Source organism: Chiroxiphia lanceolata, chromosome 2 (assembly GCF_009829145.1).
Source record: "Chiroxiphia lanceolata isolate bChiLan1 chromosome 2, bChiLan1.pri, whole genome shotgun sequence".
Taxonomy (NCBI): Eukaryota; Metazoa; Chordata; class Aves; order Passeriformes; family Pipridae; genus Chiroxiphia; species Chiroxiphia lanceolata.
Window position 1 is genome coordinate 94,028,376 of NC_045638.1, and position 19,845 is coordinate 94,048,220.

Genomic DNA, 19,845 nt, shown 5'->3' on the forward strand with positions numbered 1-19,845 from the left:
GGGAATTGTGGCAAGTGGCCAGAACCACAAGCTGTGCTATGCCAGTCACAGATGGGAAATGGAAATTTGTGACATTTTGTACTTCAACCCAAAATCTGAGCAGATTTTCATGAGACCATATTAAAAAAGTTGTCTTTCTCTGACTTATGTACCCTGCCACATTTCATAGACTTGCTACAACACTGCAAGTATTGCTAGAAAAAGGAAAGTCATGAAAGGGTAAGGGAAGAGCTTTTTCATTTTAGCTTAAGGAATGTACCAGGGTGCCAAGTTTTAGGAGTGTGAACTCCTCTGTAAAATCAAAGGAATCAGGATCCACTTTTCAGCCAGGGTCCACTAGTTATTTCTAACAGTTGGCCACAGGAACCAGTTGCTGTAGTCCAGAAAGACTGGTGTTTGTGCTGATAAATTCAAACAGTTTCCTGAGGGGTCTGATAAGGTCAGCTGAGGATCTGAAAGGAAAAAAAATGAAGGGAATGGGTCCTCTCTCTCATGTAAAGTTCTTGCTTCAGCTTCTTGAATTTCTACTTCTTTTTGGAATGGTTGAAAAAACAAATCTGCACTGTTAAAACTATTCTTTTCCCAAGACCCCTTTCAGAACACAAGGATGCTATTTCTGTAAGAACTTAAAAGGAAATACATGTCTGAAACAGAGAGCAAGAATGGAAAATTTCAGTAAAAATGAATGGTGAATGTTTGGCAGCCAGGACAAGGTTTTGTAATGCACTGTAAGAGAGGGGTTGTCTTGTTGGCTCTACCAGTGGTCAGATTTCTAAGGAAAGAAAAGAATGTGCTTGTTGGAATGTTTTTTCTTTTGCAGAAAATGCTCCAAAAGGCTGTTATGGTGGTGAAGTAGCAGGTATTTTTTCAGATGGAGTCCAGTATGTTCCAAAAAAATGTCTGTACCCTCTTTCTCTTCCTTTCCCTTGTCCCAGCCTTGGCCAAACTCTTTAGGCACAACTCTTTTCTTTCTCCTGCTGTACTCAGCCCTCCCAGCTTCAGCCTACTTCCTTCTGCCTTTATTTTACTGCAATCAGCCTTACCAGCAGCATGGAAACAGAAACAAATGGATTTAGCTTGTGTTTTCTGCGCTTTACAGGACTGCGAAATGATGGAAAGCTTTGGTGCAACCTTATCTGTCCATCAGGAAGGTCAGTTGAAGTTAAGTACCATCATTAGGAATGCAAGACTGCAGCCACCAGATTTCATGTTCTTTCCCTTCTCCCATCAGGAAACGACCCAAGGATGCACATTTCTCCACAGATCATCTATTGCTTTTCCCAAGGACACAAATCTGGCCATCTTAAGAGGGCTTTGTTTTAGTGTCTTTCCATATACAAGCACTAAAATGAGGCATTTCCACTACAGAGCAGTACTTTTGTTTGAAATGTAATCCACCATGAGAAGGTAAAATGGAGCTGTGTCTGAGGAGTAACACCATGTCCATATCTCCATGTCATCACACGAGCTGAAGGCCACTGTGATGGCCCTGACACTTCCCACTCACCGGATGGGTCTAGGGGTACCGTCTTTGATCTTCGCAGGTTTGGGTGAGGGCAGCAGCATGCGGTTATTTGAAGGGTGGATGAGTTTGCCCATTTGATTCCCAGGTGGAGGCAGGGAGTCTGTTATTTCTGTGCTATCCTGTTGCCTTTGCCAGTTGCCCAAGCAGCTTGAGGAAGGAAAGACATTTACCTGCAATGCTGAGCAGAATGGTGAGGACCAGATGGGAATAAAAAGGGTTATACTGGGACAGCCTCCTGTGTCTGAAACAGGGAGAAGACAGTGACTTTGGGTAGCAAAGGGTGACCAGGGATGTGTAGGACAGGAACAGTAGGATCTGGAGTACTGAGGGAGATCAGACTGAGAGTGAGGAGACACAGCCAGAAGCAGCTGAGGTGGAGGGACTGTGGACAACCTGAGGAGAGACGGGGAAGGATAGGTGACTGGACAAGGAGCTGGAGGAAGGGAGCCTTGGATCAGGAGATGGATGTTTGGGGGAATGGTAGTGAGAAGAGGAAGGAGCCTCAAAGCTGAAGGTATACAGGTACTTTGGGGGGTGAGTAGAGAAAGCATGCAGGGAGCAATTCCAAGGAGGGGGGGCAATGACTGGAGAGCAAAGAGAACTGGAAGGAGAAAGCAGCTCTGGGTACAGGAAGGACTGGAGCAAGGCAGGAATGAAGGAATCAGACTGGGAAGCTAGGGCTGAGTCACATGGTCACCAAGAGTGAGCATCCACCCCTCTGCTGCCCATCGAGCTCAGTGGGACCTGCTGTCAGCACAGAGGCAGCACCCCCTCCTCCTGATGATTCATTTACAGAGGCTCCCTCTTGGCAATTACTCCAGCCCCACTATTGTTCTGGGTGGTGATCCATCTGATATCACAGTGTGGGGGTTTGTTTTGTTGCTATTGATTTTGAGGGGGTTTTGTTGTTTGTGTTTTTTTACTTTATTGTTTTGGAAGACGGGACAGATGAGAGTCTTGCCAAGTTAAAATGCTTTGAACCATCAGGACATGGAAAGTTATTTCATATTGTCCCTTGCATTGCAGTGAAACCACAAGTGACCCCTTCACATCAGTTGCTCCTCAGGAGCTCCATATACATGGCTTGTGCCAGCCTGTGTGCTGTCACCTCAGCTTGGACACCACTGCTCCCCACTTCCCTTTCTCTTCCCTCCCCTTTTTCTGGGCTCACATCTGTCTCCTCTGAGTGGCATGCTCTTCTTCTTCCCTGAACAGATACATCAGGAGATATCTGTGTGTGCTTACCGTGTGATCTAACCAGGGGCTACTCCTGAGCCACATGTACCTGTAGCGATTGCAGTGTGCCCTCTGCTGTCTTGATATCCACGTAGTCTGGAGTTTCTGAGAATTACACAAGCTGAATCTCTGCCCAGAAACAAAATCATCTGTGACCCCCCAGCCCCTCTACCACCTCGGCTGAGGGAGCTGCAGCATTTCTTAGTAGACAAGAAAAAAACACCATTGCTTTGGGGGAAATGTCTGATCTTTGCTGTGACCGAACAATGTAACCAAGTTGTTTTTAACTTTGTTTACCTTACAGTTGCAGTATTACATGAAAGAAGAAAAGAATGAAGAAGATATGATCCCCAAAGGGGAGACAGAATCAGCTAGGTGTAGCACATCATTAGTCTTAGCTAAATTTGCCAGGTTTTCCTACTGTTGCCTGCTCAGAGAAGGAGAGTAGGAGCAGATGTCTCTGTGCAGCTGAATGCCTATTTACACACTATTATTGAAGGAAATGCAAGTGAAAGAATTTGTAGACAAGAATTAATGTAGGTAGTTATGCATTTTCAGTCAGCATTTCACATTACTTTTAGGTTTGTAGCAACCTTACACTATTAATGCCTGAATACAAAATTATATAATGATCATAATTCCTAATCTGGAGCCATAGCATATATCAAACTAATTCCTGCTGTCAAGTAGAGTATGGTGCCAGAGTGACTTCATCAGTGACTCAAGTCATCTATGGCCAAGATCTGTCCCGCTCCAGGAGATTTCTCAGAGCAATCAACAGCTCCATTGCAGATCACTGATCTCCCACATATGGAGACTCATACAGATGTTGAGGAACCTCACGTCTGGGGACATAAGAAGGGGTGAGAGTAAGTTTAGAGGTGGTAGATGAACACTAAAGGATTTGCTGTGACAGTGGTGCAGCACTGGAACAGGTGTCCAGGGAGGTGGTGGAGTCTCCATCTGCAGAGGTCTTCGAGATTTGGTTAGACAGAGGCATGGCCAACCAAAGGCGTGTTGGCAATAGCCCTGCTTCAGGTAGGAGGCTGAACTACACAGCCACCAACATCCCTTCCAGACTGGCATTTCCAGGATTCTGCAGGACAGCCCAAATCCTCACGGATGTCCAGCGTGGCGGAAGTGCTCAGATCACATCATATTCACTTTGATAGTCAGTTCAACTCTGCAAACAGCTGCCAAAGAACAGTTTCTCTCCATCTTTCACCATCCAACCAGGTGCTTGGAGCATTTTTATGGAGTTGATGAGATATGCTGGTAGGCTTAGAATGGGGGGGGGGGGGGAAGAGATAAGGAATTTTTCCAACCCTTTTGTTGAAATCTTGAGGCTTAAAAGTGAGAATAAGTCGAATTCATCAAGCCAGTTGAAACAAGGTCTGGTCCAGAAAGTAGGGGTCATGAACTCTGATCCTGGAAACCAGGCCTGCCTGTGTTTTTTGCTTCCCAGAACATCCTGCTAAAATGCAGAGTATAGCAATTGGGAATAGAATAGGTCTGCTCAGACCCCTCTTGTCCTGGGGCAGCCCTTTCTCATGAAGCCGCAGAACCCCACTCCTTTCTGATTAGGGTGCTGGCAGAGGAGTCCTTGCAAATCTGTGTAAGATGTGGTTGTGAGCACTCCTTTTTTGCATGTCTTCTGTAGCTTTATTTCTGTTTTTAGAGGTGAGTTGGATGGACAGGGACACGTAGGAAACCTAATTTCTGGGTGGTTCTCTTCGAGTAGCTTCTTAACTTTCTTGCAGACTTGAAATATGATATTGGAGATTTTCCTTCTCAAGGCAGATGAGATCTCAATGCTCAGAGAAGCTTTAGCAAAGGACTCCCGAGGACCAGAATGGCAAAATTATGTGAGGATGCAGAAAGGGACTTTGTGGGTTCTTCAAATGTGCCCTCCTAGCTTGAGGACCTCCTCTGCAGCTGAGCTCAATGGAACAGGGAGTCTGTAGAGCAGAGCCTAATGCCATTCCAGTAGCTGGTTTCTGTTTGCAGAAAGGGAGCTGCTCGAGTCTCTGCAGTAAGTAGGTGGTCCAGCTCCACACATGAGGTTCCCCCCAGCAAAGGATGATGCTTTAAGGAGGGGAAAGAAGAATCCAAATAGAAAGCCTCCCTTGAATTTTCCCTCCCTTCTTCCAACCCTGTTTGGTAGTTTTCTACAGCAGGGGCAATTTGACCCCCAGACAGAGGGGTCTCAGAAAATATGAGTAAGTCTCAAGGGTTCATCACAAAGGCCCTTTGTGCTGTACGCTGTGGAGTTAATCATCAATCACAGTTGTCTACCACCAGTCTCTATAGTCAGTTCCACACAATGTCATTATACCTCATCAAAGTTAATTTACCAAGCTGTTTAAATGGCTGTACAGTACACTGAGCCTCCTCCCACCACTAGCATCTTTTTCAGCTGCTCCCCTGCTGAGGATGCTTCAGGCTGGGTGGTCCCAGCAACACCCTGCAGCATTTTTCAGTCTTGTCAGCAGCCTGGAATAGTGTCCTTTCTTCTGAGCTCCTGGCTTCGTTTCCCAACCCAAGTTACAGGAGTCCTGTGGAAAATGATTTGGAGGACAAGAGGCAGCTCTGATAATGGAAAACGTCTGTGAGGATTGGAACATTGGCTTGTAATCCCTGGACAAAACTGCCTCATTCAGAAAAAGGGGAGGGGGGAGGGGAAAGCATGCAGAACAAAGATCTTATTTCACTTCATGAAGTGAACACGTGATGTTTTCTCTGGAATGTCTCACTGACAGACAGGCCCAAATTTTCCAGGGACCATGGCTTTTATTTAATCTCAGACAAGGCCATAAATGGCTGCGAAAAGTATGTAAATTCACAGCTGATGTTAATTTGTCATTTCCAGGCTCCACACAAACTCAGAGCCATGCCATTCCCAGGTTTGCATTTCCTGGAGAGTGGGATGGTGGGAGAGGCCTCTAAAAGCCCTGCCCCAGAGCTTCTGGAGAGATGTTGTGTACACGATGTACAGATTTGCATTGGCACAGAGTTACAAAGCATGGCTCTATCCAGACCTGCCTGTGACACCTGCCTGTTGAGCTTCTCCCCCCGAAGTGGGATGGGTACCCAGGGGAACCAAAACTGCCAAGCCAGATGTTTTGTCTGGAGCAGATGACCTTACACTTGCTAAATGAAGATAAAGGCAAGCTTGTAAAAGATACTGGAGATACTGGAGATCTGGGTTCAGTGATCAGTTCAACTCTTACTGTGGGAAGTCACGGACACAGAGATTTAAACAGAGTCAAAAGTTCAGATCCAGTGAACACACTCCGTTTCTACAGGTGGGAGTCTGCTAGTGTTAATGAACTTGTGAGTATTGGTTGTACAGGTGAGATTTGAGAAGATGCCACACTTCCACTGTGAATTTATCCCTTCCCTCACCCTTTCAGAGCCAGGCAGACCTCTCCAAATCTGTGCCATTCAGCTGAACCTGCCTGTCTCCTTTCCAAGCCCTGTGCTTTCACCCTTTCTTTTTGCTCATGGCTTGCTTTGCTCATCTCTTCCAGTCGATTGTTCTGCCAGAAAGGCATCTCTCACCTCCTTTGCCTTGCTATCTAACAGAATTCAATGGTCTCTGCAGCACTGCACTGGCCCAGAGTAGTGCGTATATCATCAGAGCTTGGCCACCCAGCTCTCCCACTTTCCATTCTCCTGGGACAACTCATTTGCTTTGCAATCACAGCTTCTTATCCACTTTGTTTCCTATCAATAACATTTCCAATCCAAAAGCTTTCTCTCACACAGGTTGAAAGCAGTGACCTTTTCCTTTACATTGGGTTTGTTTACAGCTATTAGTCTTCTTACATGTAAAAGGTCTGGCATAAATCCTGACCCACAGGGGCAGCTTGACTGCAACAATTAAAGGCCAGTATGTTCAAATATGAATGTCTAAGGTCAGACACTCTCTCCATACTTACTGCCTAATGCAACAGCCATATTTTCAGGTGCTCAGCAACTGTGCTTGCCAGTCTCTGTGGTGGGGCCAAGGGTTCTTAGCTTCTCCTAGGGAATGAAAGCTCTGGTTGAAGACTAGCATTGTACCTTTGTAAGGAGGGAAACTAAAAACCCCTTGGTTTCCAGTGTTTAGCCCAAGGCTGGGAGGGGAATATATGATTTCATAACATTTCTAAGCAATGACAACAGCTAGTCTCTAGGGTGAGCTGTGTTTACTAACACGTTGCACATTTTCTTGCTTAACAGCATAGTTTCTCATTTTATAGGAGTCGCTGAACTCGTGTTTATGTTCTAGGTCAGCTGTCCAAACTCCCAAGCTTTCTCGTATACACCACCAGAACAGACATCCCGAATCTGTGTACAGAGCACCGTAACGGTCTGCAGCTAAATAAGGCTGTGCCAACATTTCCTTCTGGTCTCACAGGCCCCTGGTGACTCACAGAGCTGCTGTTCCACACCCAGCCCCCACTGACCCAGGAGCGACTCACATAATTCAAACACATTTTGGGCAGCAAAATTCCCGAACGCCTTCTAGCAAGTATCCCAGGCTCTGCCAAGGGCTGGGACAAATAGCTAAGTGTGTGCGAGCATGTTCTATGCTAGCGGATTGCTCAGCCTTAGGAGGATGAGAAATGGCTAGCAAAATTATTCAGTGTGGATAGGAGAACTCAGGAACTCGTGTGCTCTGAAGCATACAAGTGGCTGGCACAGTCCATGGGAGGGTTTTGTATATGTTTAATGTAAGGGTAAGAGGCAGGTACCTATGGGACATGAGTTTTAGATATTCTCTGACGCTCCCATAGCAGTGTTAAGAGCCAGGATATGCTGTGACAATTGTTTGAATGGATTGGTGGCATCCTGAGGTGTACTCAGTTTCTACAGTCAAAAAGCTGAGGACAAATTATGCATGTTAGGAGACATCCCCAGACAGAGCTGCTCTGCAGAGGGTCACCTCAGCTGTCTCTGAGCTCCCACCTCTCACAGATGGATTGCATGGTGTTAAGGCACACAAAAGCCTCTACACAGAATCCCCCCACACCTCAGCAGGCTCATTAGCTCTGTGTCCTTGCCCTCCCTTCCCAAAATAGGGCTGGCTCCACAAACCCCAGCATCTCCTGCGCTGTTCATATTAATACAGGTACAACTCAGCCTTGTTGCCTCAGCTGTGGGAAATCTGAGAGACCTTTCTCACCAGTTTCCTTAGTTTGAAAAATCTGATTCTTCCCACCAATCTGCCTCCCACCAGCAGACACTTTTGCACCATGCTCTGAAGCATCCTTCTCCAGGGGCTCTTCCATGGCACCTCCTCTACCCAGCACTGGATTCAGCTTTGGCTGCAAGCAGTGCTTGAGAGGTGTTCAAATACTGTAGGGAGGAGAGAAGGGCATGTCTGAGAGAGCGTGGCCGGGGGCTAAACCAGCACACCCCATTGAAATGCTCACTGGCTCTTCTGGCACTTGGTGCACTGACTTGGTAGTCAAGATCTGTGAGTCCCACAGCCAGACCACAAGTGATGATCTTTGGCTGCTGAAGAGAGAGCACCTTGCTTCTTTACAGCAGGATGTCAGGTGTTAGCACACCTCCAGGAATTTTTTCTGGATATTTCATTCAAATGTCAAGCTTGCCCCTGCATGACAGCAGCAACTGAGAGGTGAGACAAGTGAGTGGCATGTGGAGCACTTGTGTTTTGTCGTAATATAATTGATAGATTATAATGGCTTGTGTCTGAGCTCAAGACAACCTGGGTTGATTTCCTGCTACATTCACGAGCACAAACCCCCTACTGTTTCAGCTAATGGAGAAAGTGCTCTTAATTGTGTGAATCAGGATATGCTGAGGGAGATAACCGCTCGCTCTGCAGCAGTAGCCTGTTGGGGATGGGGTGCCTGGGTTACTGTACGGAGTATGGCAGGGCCACGTACATCTTTGTAGCTCCATGATGCAGAAGGCCAAAGCAGCTGAAATTTTATCTGCCCACAGAGGAGTCCTGGGTTTGACTCTATGCTCTACCAGAAGTGACCTTAGCAACTCCTCAGTAAATATGTCTGGAAAATGAGGAAGAAAATGGGGAAGGAGGTGTAAAGCAGTGGTGATTATTTCCTTGCAGAGAATATTGCCATATTTAACAGTATATGCTGTGAAGGACCTGTGACATCAGCAGGTGTGGAGGCAAGATGAGACTGTGCCTTGCAGCGTTATCTCCATGACAATACACACCTGAATGCTGGTTTGTGTTGTAACATTACACACGAGGAAATACATCTTATTGGACAGGCCCATCCATCTGTCTGTAAGATGGGCAACTCACCTTACCTTGATACCAGTCCAAGACTAATTTTGCCAGGATCCTGCAGTTGCCTGTTGCATTATCAATTACCAGTCAGTATCTACACAATGGTAGGGGCACATATCTGGCAGCTGGGATACTTCATATTCCACATGAGGCTGGAGGGCAGCCTTGTAGGTGCCAGTAGGGGCCATGGGACTGCCTGGAAACCCTGTTTCCTTCATGACAGCTATTCCTCCAGATGTGTGAGCCATATTTGTTGTGCATAAGAAATCACAGTAGTTCTGACAGAGCACAGCTAATGGACTTGTCAGCTCTGAGCTGTTTGGCCGTGGACTAGTGGCATCCTATGAGGCACTTTCAGGGCATGGTACCAATCTGCTTCTGAATAGGTAGGACTTCTTTCCACAGAAATCACAGAATGTTCTGAGTTGAAAGGGACCCACAAAGATCATCAAGTCCAACTCTTAAGTGAATGGATCAGGGATCAAACCCACAGCCTTGGTGTTATCACCATGCTCAGACCACTGAGCTAATCTCAGGTTTGTAAGAGTGCTTTTAGTTTGAAGACTTCATCAAACTTATAGGACTCAACAAGTTCATTGGATAATTCAGGTTGGAAGAGACCTCAATCTATCCTTCCATTCCAAACAGGGTCTCTTCTCCATGTAAATAAGCCTTGTGCCCTCAGCCTCTTTAGAAAGGGCATGTGCAATAGCAGAGTCAAAACCAGGAGTATTTCACTTACCTATGCTCCATCACGGTCTGGCAGCACCTGGAGTGAACTGGCATGAGGAACATGTTGAGACAGAAGCATGTTCAGGAGAGAGTGACTGTTTCCACACTGAGGTTTTGGGGCAGATCTTACACCATGACTTGGATCTGAGTGTAGTTTGAGCCTATGAGGCACTGTGAACACCAAGTTAGCCTTGGCCAGGCTGTGACAAATGCAAAGTGAATACGGTTACAATGGCTGGGCAGGAGTGCAGTTCTGTGCCCACTCCTAATGGGCACAGCTTAGCTGGGTGATTGCACCTAGGTGCTGAGGCTGCATAGAGACTGTGAGGAAATGATACCTTGGGAGCTTGTCTTAGGCTAGAAAACTTCACCTTGAATCAGGGATATCAAGGGTGAAGTTTAAGGGCCAAGTTGTCAAAGGTATATAGGCATTTTCGTGCTCTAGCTAATGGAATATCCCATCAAACACATTAGCCATTAAAGAATGCATTTTATACAAGCCACATAGCCTGCTAGTGCCAGACTTGTGTGCCCTTTGGTCAGCAATGTCTCCAGTACAACCTGCAAAATAAAGACATCTGCTAGAGGAAGAAAGGGGAAGGTATGGCACTTTATTACATCAATTCTGAAATGGAGCTTTACGGAATCGTGATTAATACAAATGCTGCAGGTGATCCTTGTGTGACAGCCCTGGGGACTGGCTGGCTCACAACAGCCTTGCCGTCACCCTAGAGTTCAGTAGGGTTTGATGCTCACACCTTTGAGGGTGTAACCCTGCCCTGGGCTTTCCCCTCACATCTTGCACTCTTGGTCTGTTTCTGCTGTGAAAGCCCGGGTGTCCTTTGGCCCTTCTTTAGGCACTGGCACTCTGGTCCATGAGGTGCCACTGCTCATGTAGCTCAAGACAACATGGATGTCTCTGGTGCCACATGAGCTGAGCCTTCTCAGCTACAATCTTACACATTTGCTACTCCAAAATAATGCCCTGCTTCTTAATTCCACCAAATAATGCTACAAATTTCTTAACCTTCAGTGGGACAGGTTATTACCCTGTCATGCAGGCCATTTGCCAAACAACTTGGTTTCTTGAATTGTCACCTAAAATGCAGTGCGGGCGTGGTGATCACTGACTTCAGCACAGCACTGCAAGCACAACCCCATACCCTAGGGTAGATGTTTCATGTGGAGGGGGAAAGGAGGAGACATGAAGGATGTTTCATGTTGGATGGGGGTGAGGTAATGTGGAGAGAGTGATATCATGGTATAGCCACAAGGGCTGGGTGAGGGCTTAAGAAGTAATTTATTGGCATGTGTTTAGCCTCATTTCCCAGGGAAACGAGGTTTACAATATCACTTTGGGTGTATATGTGTGCATGTGCTGTCATAAGGGAGAGGCTGTGGCTTCAGAGTAACCCTCATGAGACACCAGAGATCCAGGGGAGTGATCTTGGCAATGCCCCAAGAATGGAGAAAGCCTCAGTTGGAGCCTGCCTTTTATTAAACACAAGAGAATGTATCCACCCATGAGATGTACACTTGCGTGAGTCCAGGCTTCGTTCGCTCTGCTTCTCAGTTTGTTACTGAATTTCAGTTGCGCAGCCACTTGGGCATGTATCTCAAAATTTGCAATCCCATATGTATAACAAAATGTTTGTTTTAGAAATACCAGTGACTGAAAAGTAAGTGTCAGCAGAAATAAAATACTGATGTATGTAATAGAATAACATCTTTTCTGTAGAGCAATGATTCCCAATTTCTTTGGCCCACCAGAGCATTGCAAGCTTGAAAATTTCAGGCAAGCATCGTTCACCCTTATAACAAAGCTTTTAGCTGAAAGCAGTTTTATGATACTACTTTGGTTGTATAGCCAGCAATGATGAATTACCTTATTCATTATGGCCACAGCTTGAAACCACAACTGTAAATGCATTTGCTTTCCCCTTATTCTGGTGCTTGTGATTCAAGTTCCCTGTTTTGTGTCCATCATTGAAGAGCAAAGATTCCCATCAGATTTATTTCTCATGCACTCAGATAGTACAAACTGTTTCTTTGCAGTTTACGGTTTTAAATGGTGAAGGTTTAGAATAATAAGTGAACAATTTGTCAGATATCATGTATTTTGTCATAAAATGTGTGCCTTTGTACACAGCTTAAAGCTCCAGTGTCTGTGCTGCGATTGTTTTGTGCTGTCTGTGATGGAAGAGATAACACACCTTTTCCCTAACTCGTAAGTTTCCTGACATGGCAGACATCCACACTCCCACAAACAACTCCAGCTCCATCACTGTCATCATCTTTCCAGCAAAGGGCTAAGGGTTGTTCTTCCCCCTTCCCCCCCTCCTCAGTCTATCAGAGATAGTCAGGCCTCATCTGCACAAAAAAGTTTCACCTGATTTAAAGGAGTAGCTCTACAAATGCCTCTCTCCCCTCGTGGGCGTCTGTCCCGTGCTCACCCTCTCTGATGCTTGTGTGAGAGATGCTTTTTGGTTTTCACTTCTACCCATTTCCAGATGATAGAAACTAACTTGAAGAAACACATTTTCATGTACCTGAATGTCAACACAGAATGGGAGAGTTAATCCTTTACCTTCTGTTTCATATTCAGTCCTTTTGAGTACACAGAAGAAAACCCCATGCTCATGGTGACCTACGTAATCCATCCAGCACAGTGGCTAATCACACTTACATGAGGTGACTGCCCATGGTATCAGGGAGGGAATGCAGGCATAGGAGACCCCCGCTAGTGCTCTGTTCCAGAGAGTGGTACTTTTACTCTCTAGAAATAGAGACCGTCCCCTCCTCATTTAGCACAACTTCTGCAGAGCTGAGCATCAAGGGGCCAGAAACTGATGAATCTTTTAAAATGTATTTATCATTTGCCATTTGTTTTTTTCTTATTGTGGCACTCACATCAGAGTGACTCAGGGTGAGCCCAGTCCTATGATGCTTCTGCCAAACTAGAGGCCAACTGATTTCAGCCATGACTATGCCTGCGCTGTGTCAGGAAGCAAGGCAATCAATGACTCCAAAACAAAGAGGTACATCCTGAAAGGTGAGTTTAAAACAAACAAACAAACAATGAAACCCACATCGCTCAGCATCATCAGTGAAATAATTAGACTTCTCTTCATGACAGCTTTGTAGGCTAATACCACTCACAGACAGAATCAGAACTTGCCGGGAAGGATGCAAAATCAGTAACAGTAGTCCTAAAAACAAAACTGAGTGAGGAAGCAGAGCCTGAGGAAGCACAGAAAAATAGCACAGCTGCCATGAACAGACCAGATGTCGGCTGATCTAGGATAACTCTTCCCAGAGTTTTCTCCTTCCAGTAGGATGCTGGAATAATCTTTGGTCTTGGTGAATGAGGGCACATGCCAGCATCTCCCTTGGCGCCTGTCTGCATTGAAGGCACAGAATAAAGCAGGGCAAGAAGATAGATGGCTTATGGGCATGCTTGGTCACAGTGAGATGGTATTTCAAAGCCAGCAGTGTCATTTTTGGTTATAACAAACCTCAAAACTCGAGGAAAAGCCCTTGACAACTGGCATCATAGTGTTGCTTGCCGTGACAGAGATTTCTGTATGAGCCTGGGGCGATCGGTCTCTTTGCATTGTCAGATCCTTCCTTCTAGCTACCGGAGACTACTGAAATTCAGAGATGAAGAGATTAAACAAGAGGATCATAGGTATTTATACACAAATGAGCACTGCCAGGCATTTCAGGTAGGATTTCTGTGCCAGGCATAACAGACCATTTTGCTCAGCCAACGCCATTTGGATCCTAACACACACGGGTCTAAACCCTTACTTTTAAATCTCCCCATATCCCAACACGGATGGCACCTGTAGCTGTGGCCGGGACTTCAGCGTGGCCTGAAAGCTGGAGCATGTGGGGACAGTGGGTTGAGTGGATGAGCGGAGCAGCCTCCTCGCACCTCAGTTTTCCCATTGTTGTGACAATGTGGGGGGCGGCTGCGACCCCTCGCAGGGGTGTTCCTGGCCGGGCTGGCGGGCAGCTCCGCTGTTCCAACTCCCCCCGAACCCACAACAGCGCAAGGCTCGGGGAGCGCCCCCAGACCCATGTCCTACCCGGCCGGCGTGTGAAGCCGAGCGGTATGGGGCGGCAGCCCCGTCCCCTGGACTCCCCACTGCTCTTGGCTGCTTTCAAAGGTCGACGAGGGGCGGCGAGGGGCCGGCGGCAGCAGGGACAGGGGCACCGCCGAGGGGCGGCGGGCGGCGGGCGGGGGCCGGGGAGGAGTCGGCCCCGGGGCGGGGGTCGGGCCGGGCCGGGGGTGGAGCCGCGGGCTGGCGGGTCGGGGCGAGGGGGAGCCCTCCCCTTCCCTTCCCGAGCGAGCCGGAGCCGGGGAAGGCGCCCTCCGCAACTCCTCGTGCCCCGCCGGTGCCGCCCGCCGCCCGCAGCATGGTGAGGCGGCTCTCCCGGCGGGAAGTTCGGCGGCCGCGGCGGCCCCGCCGTCCCCGGCCCGGCCCGCGCTCACCGCCCCCCGCTCCCTCTCTTGCAGATCTGGAAAACTCTCCCGCTGCTCTGCGCCCTGCTGGCCGCCGCCCGCCTGCGAGCCGAGGTAAGCGCGGGGCCCCGGCGGCGGGACGGGACGGGGCGGGACGTGCTGGGGGCAGTGGGGGCTCCGCGGCACCGGGAGCGCGGCGAGGGAGGGAGCGGCCGGGAGCGGGGAAAGTGGCAGCCAGGGCGGGCAAGGAAGTTGCGGGGCCGCCGGACACCTCGGTGCGGGTGAGGGGGCTTCGTCCCCACCGGGGCTGGACCCCCACAGCCCGCCGCTGGGCCGGGCTCCCCGGGGCATCCCCCTTCCCCTCCTCCCTCCCTCCATCTCTCCCTCCCGCTATCCCACCCTCCCTCTCTCCCGCGTGCTCTTTCTCTCGCTCTTCTTTTCTTCCTTTTTTTCGCTGCAATGGCATTGAAAACCTTTGAAAGCCCCCAGCTGCAACCCCCCCAGCCCTGTTGACAGAAAACAAACGGTGCCTGCGTTCCCGGTTGCGGCGGCCTCCCTAAAAAGTGAAGTCATAAACAAAATATTTGATAATTACGGCAGGGGAAATGTGGAAGTGATTTGAGGAAAATGAACTCAAGCTGGGCTGGGGAGGGAGGCCGAGCCTGCCTTCGGAGGGAAGCCGTCCTGCTCGGGGGGCGGCTCATCCTCCCTGCCTGCATTTTTTCTCCCTACATATTTCTCCCAGATGGCAAGACCCACCCTAGAGCATCGCAGTTTGGCTCTATGCAAAAAAAAAAATAAAAATGCATAACACGTCTGATTCCCTCTTTTTCTGCCTCCCACCCGTGGACTGTGCTTCCCGGGTTATGACAAAGAGTGGGGTTTAGGATGGAGCCCATCGCTGTTGCTCTGTCTCCATAAGCAAAGCTCTTCAGTGAACTCCCTGCAACCGCCAGGTGAGGAGCAGAGGTGATACAGGGTGGTTGTGATCCAGCACTGTCCAGCTCTAGTCACAGCTGTCGTGAAAACCAAGGGGAGTGAAAATGAGCTTTAGTATGGACTAGCATTTCACATCTGCCTGTACATGATAATTTCGTAATATACTTTCTTCCCAAGGCGTGACATACTTATGTAGTGAGCATTTCCATTCATCCTCTCCTACACTGTCCTGAAAAAGCCAAATTGTGTTTATTTATTTTTTTAGGAACCCCAAATAAACCTTAACTGGTTCTGGTCAATATACAGCAAAACCTCTGTAGGAAGGAAGCACAGAGCAGTGCATCAATAAGATGAATGATAATAACAGTTACATAGCAATGGCATTGGTCTGAGTAAAGCCTTCTGGGATCAGTAACCTGAAGAAACATAGCCAAGATGTGTTTGGCCCTGGATTTGTGATTTCACTGGTGTCACTAACATTATGTTAATGGCCAAAGTGCTAAGTCCTGCTTTTTGCCTAATGTACTTTAATTTGGAGTACCTGGATAACTTCCCAGATGTAAGTACTGTCATGTTTCTGTGCCTCACCTGCAAACTGAGAGTAAGAAAAATGTACAGCCATCTTGTTCAAAATCTGGTTTTAAAGGCTAGTTCATGCTTGAGTGAATAAATGAATTATTTGACTGACTTCAGAGGTAATGGTCCAGGCAGCAAACCAGTGAACATTTTGGGTTGATTCCAGTGTAAGTTCAGCAAAACTTGGGAGTGATGACTGAGGTCTGGCTCTGATTTCAAGGAAAACTGACACTTCAGGCAACTTTTGTTTTGGGGTTCACTTTGACTCCTTCTTGCTGGTAGCTGCCAAGTGGTGAATATCGGTTCACTCTCAGGTAGCATCTTGCCCTCTGGGATATCTAGACCTTCTCATTTTCTAGGGAGTGGGCTGTCCTTGAAGGTGAGCTGCTTAGAATTCAGAGACAGCTTTGAGGGTTGCCCACTTCTGAATGTTTCTTGTTACCACTCTGCTGCACCACTGCCATTCAGAAAGATTAGTGTGGCATTTTCCTGTGTGGTTTTCCCTTTCCAGATTTTGGAAGCGATAACCTCTATATTCCTTCTGTTTCTGCTGCAGCTTGCATTTTGTGCCTTTCAGTACATTCAGAATATTAACACTGAGCCTTAAGCTTCTAATCCTTTTGTCGGCAAAACTGTATCTGAGCTGTACTGGGTTTTTTTGTACAACACTTATTTCTACAACATTGTTAGGTGCATAATTAGAGTCTTGAAAGAAAGAAAGAAATTGCTTCAGTAAATGTTCCTGGCATGACTTTGTGCAGACTGGAAAATCTGAGACGTGCCAAAACTTGGGAGCTTTTCTTGGCCTGGTTCAGTAATAGTCACAAGAGCAATAGACGGTGAACTGTATTCCTCGGATGGAAGCCAGCCACCAGCTTCAGACAGCCCTTTTTATCTCTCTCTTCCTGGGTCAGGCTAAATGAGGCGGCCGTTCACTCGTATTAACAGGGATACTACAGACGCGAAGTTGCTCATGTTCTCAGCTGGGGCTCTCGAAGCAGATGGAGTGATTTTTGGGAAGCATCCATCACGACAGAGGAAAAGGGAGAGGCTTGAAATGTCTGTTGAATGTATTAAAAGTCAATCAGTTGTTCACATCCTGCTGGAGTAAGTTACCTAGTTAACGCTGGAGAGGAGTCTAGTTGCTGTTTGACTGTGTCAGTGGTAGCACTGTACCTATACCAGCGTTGTTCTATGTCCCACCGGGATACTTGTTTAAAAATAAGAGCAAGGGATTTTCTTTTTTTCATTTTGGCTTAAACCTGATTCGTCAAGAAAGTTCTTTTCACCATGAATTTTGGATGTTAGCAAAGAGGTTTATGCCACCGTGAGTATGCTGGGCTGTGGATAGAAGTCTTTTCTTGAATCCAGCCTTGCCAAGAGGTCAGTGACCTGGCCTGCCCTCTGCTCCTTGCCAGTTTTCTGACCATTCAGATGAATCTCTTGGACCTGTAGCTGTTCTCCTGAATTATCCTTAACCCTTTTCTGTCCAAATGAGCCAAACTTTGGAAAGAGTTATGTAAACAGTTTAATCCAGCTTGTCTCATTTTGGCCAAAAAAAACGTTAGAGAAGGAGGGCTAGTGAGTCTCCTCTTGTGAAGAGATCTACTGACAGATCTGAGGGGCTGTAACCTCCAAGTAACACAGTGATGATGAGCATATAGAGACAGATTCATAACCTTTTCAAATAGCATGGTGTTTTATAGTGTTGTAACCTTGGGATGATTTTTTTTCACCTCACCTCCATTTCCCTCAGTGTAATTTTTCCATGTGAAAATGGGATGTTATACAGGAGAGAAAAGGCAAGGATTTCTGTTTGCTTAACTAAGCTAAGTGCTTCCTCTTGATCTGACTTGACTGCTTTTCGTGTAAGAAGGGCAACACTTGATGCTTTCCAAGACCTGTGCCACTTTGCCAGTAGAGTGTTCGTGTGCACCAGGGAAGATGGAGCTGGAGCTGGGAATTCAGTTGGTCTTCACTGGACCAGGACCTGATGTACTTCCTCCTATGGGGCTGTTCACACAGTCTGGCCAGTATCATCAGATTGCTTTGGTTAAACTTTTCTCACGTTTTTGTAATGGAGAAAATCTAAAAACTGATGTCTTAGGAAATGAAACTGGATAAATTAAAGTTGAGATCCTGATGTAATTGCATAGCTGTATTTGGCCCTGAAGCCATCACTTTAAGAAGTATTCATTTGCCCTTGAAATTAAGTGATAGAGACTTTGTGGATAGTTCAGTCCTCCTTTCACTGATAATTTGGCAAAGACAGTGGAGTGCCAATCATGTGGGTAACTCAGGCTGGTTTTATTATGCACTGGCTTTGTGCAATAAAACCCAACAATAACACATTATTATAATAAAACTAACTTCTCAAGTCTAGTCTAGCAAGCACATCTTCAGTGGAAGGAAAAGTTGCATCTGTTTTTTCTCCTTCCACTGGTTTTGGAGTGATAGGTGTCTTCCTTCTTGAAATCCTTCCCTTGAGTGCCAGAACAGGTGTTGCTGGAGTTGTGCCTCAAGGTGATAAGCATATTTTAAATGGGGAGGCAGGGATGAAGTGATTCTACCCTGGGAGCACAGCAAAGGCTCATCTGCACAAAGCCTATTTTTTAAGGTGTGTGCTGTGCCGTCAGGCAGCTGCTGTGCTGCAGATGGTTCCAGGGATCAGAGTCTGGGAGACGAACCAAGTCGTTCTGTCTGAGGCACCTCATGCTGTGCTGAAGTCACTGGCCGAATGCCCTGTGTATGAGTGTTTAAACAACCTCCCTGCCTGTTCTGAAGGGACCATAACCTCTGAGCAGCAGCACGTGTGGCACAGGCTCTGAAGAAGGAGCAGTGCTGTGCAGCACATACGTGTGCGTGGCACCCTGATGGTGCTTCTCAGATGGAGCTGCTGTCAGACCCGAGCTGCTCTGTGCAAACGCCCCAGTGGCTGAGTGAGTGACTTTATCTGCCAGAGTGCAAATTCCTTGCCGGTAATTAACGGGGGCTGCTGCTGGGGGCTGCCGAGGAGGCGACTCTGCTCCCAGCACAGGAGGAAGGGACTGGCTGAGTCTCCTGTTGTATTTTCCAGCTGCTGTTATTGGTACAGCTGCTTACCCATCAGGAGGCGCCGGGGCACCTTTGATCTTTCTTGTGTGATGTTACATGAGCTGGGGAATGTTTCTCTTTGTACAGAAGAGAGTTTGTCACAAGTCTCAGCCAGATGTGTCTTCCCGGACTATGAGACTCCCATTAACCAGGCTGTGTTTCTGCCACATATCCTGTGACCTAGATGAGATTGTTTCCCAGGAATGCCTTGTTTAGCTGGGTTGCATCTATCTTTGCAGGGAGATCGACTTCTGCTCTGCTATGGTAGCAATGCTAATCTGTGAATAACCAGCAATTCCTTAGAGAGATTTATCTCTCACAGTGTTGTCTCTGAGTTCAGCAAATGAAAAGAGCAGACTGCTGTTGTGCTGTGAAGCGTACTTCCTTCCAGAGTGCGTCTGGGTGGTGGACAAGGGGTTGTATACATCTTGACTTTACCACAGGTTGTAGATTTTGCCACAACTAGTGTACAGAGTTAAATGTGAGCTGGTTAGAGCAGGGGTATGTTTGCTCTCACCGTTGGCTTCTGATGGCACTTCCTAGGCAGTAAATAAACATGCAGATAAGCAGATCTGGAGGCTTTGATGCTCTGTTAAAGCACAGAAAACCGTAGCACAAGCAGTGGCTGTGTGGCATTTTCTTGCTACTTGTTTTCAAGTGTGCTTCATTTCTGATCTGCGAAGGAGACACCAGCCAGTATTTATGAGTGACTACCCCTTCTCTGCCTTGCAAACTAGCTACCTAGACATGAAGATCATATAAGTTGCTGTGAAATATTCCTACCTGCTCTGTGCCTTAGTTTTCTCACTTATTGTATTGTATGTACCTCTTAGTTTTGACATGGGCCCTCTGGTTGCTTGGGGCAGTGGTTTAGGTGTAAGCTGCCTGTGAGAGATGAAGAAAAGCAAGCTCATGCTCCAGTGTACAAATGTGAAATTTCTTGACATCTGCCACCTTGTTTGGAGTGCATCAGGAGGTCCATATCTTGGACCAACACATTTGAAA

The 19,845-nt window shown here is 47.2% G+C and overlaps 1 protein-coding gene and 1 long non-coding RNA gene across 3 annotated transcripts in view; both read left to right on the forward strand.

Moving 5' to 3' along the window:
• The window catches only part of LOC116781539, a 45,272-nt gene extending 32,719 nt beyond the window's left edge, over positions 1 to 12,553 (forward strand). Inside the window, exon 5 of one of the 2 annotated variants that reach the window (XR_004354899.1) lies at positions 11,914 to 12,553. This is a non-coding gene — a long non-coding RNA (uncharacterized LOC116781539). The remainder of the gene's footprint in view (positions 1 to 11,913) is intronic. The other variant, XR_004354898.1, reaches the window with a different exon arrangement.
• Positions 12,554 to 14,074: 1,521 nt separating this feature from the next.
• The window catches only part of FSTL1 (follistatin like 1), a 53,956-nt gene continuing 48,185 nt past the window's right edge, over positions 14,075 to 19,845 (forward strand). The window contains exons 1-2 of the mRNA XM_032677187.1: positions 14,075 to 14,189; positions 14,287 to 14,346. Of these exons, the coding sequence (XP_032533078.1) occupies positions 14,187 to 14,189; positions 14,287 to 14,346 (63 nt within the window). The 5' untranslated portion in view covers positions 14,075 to 14,186. The remainder of the gene's footprint in view (positions 14,190 to 14,286; positions 14,347 to 19,845) is intronic.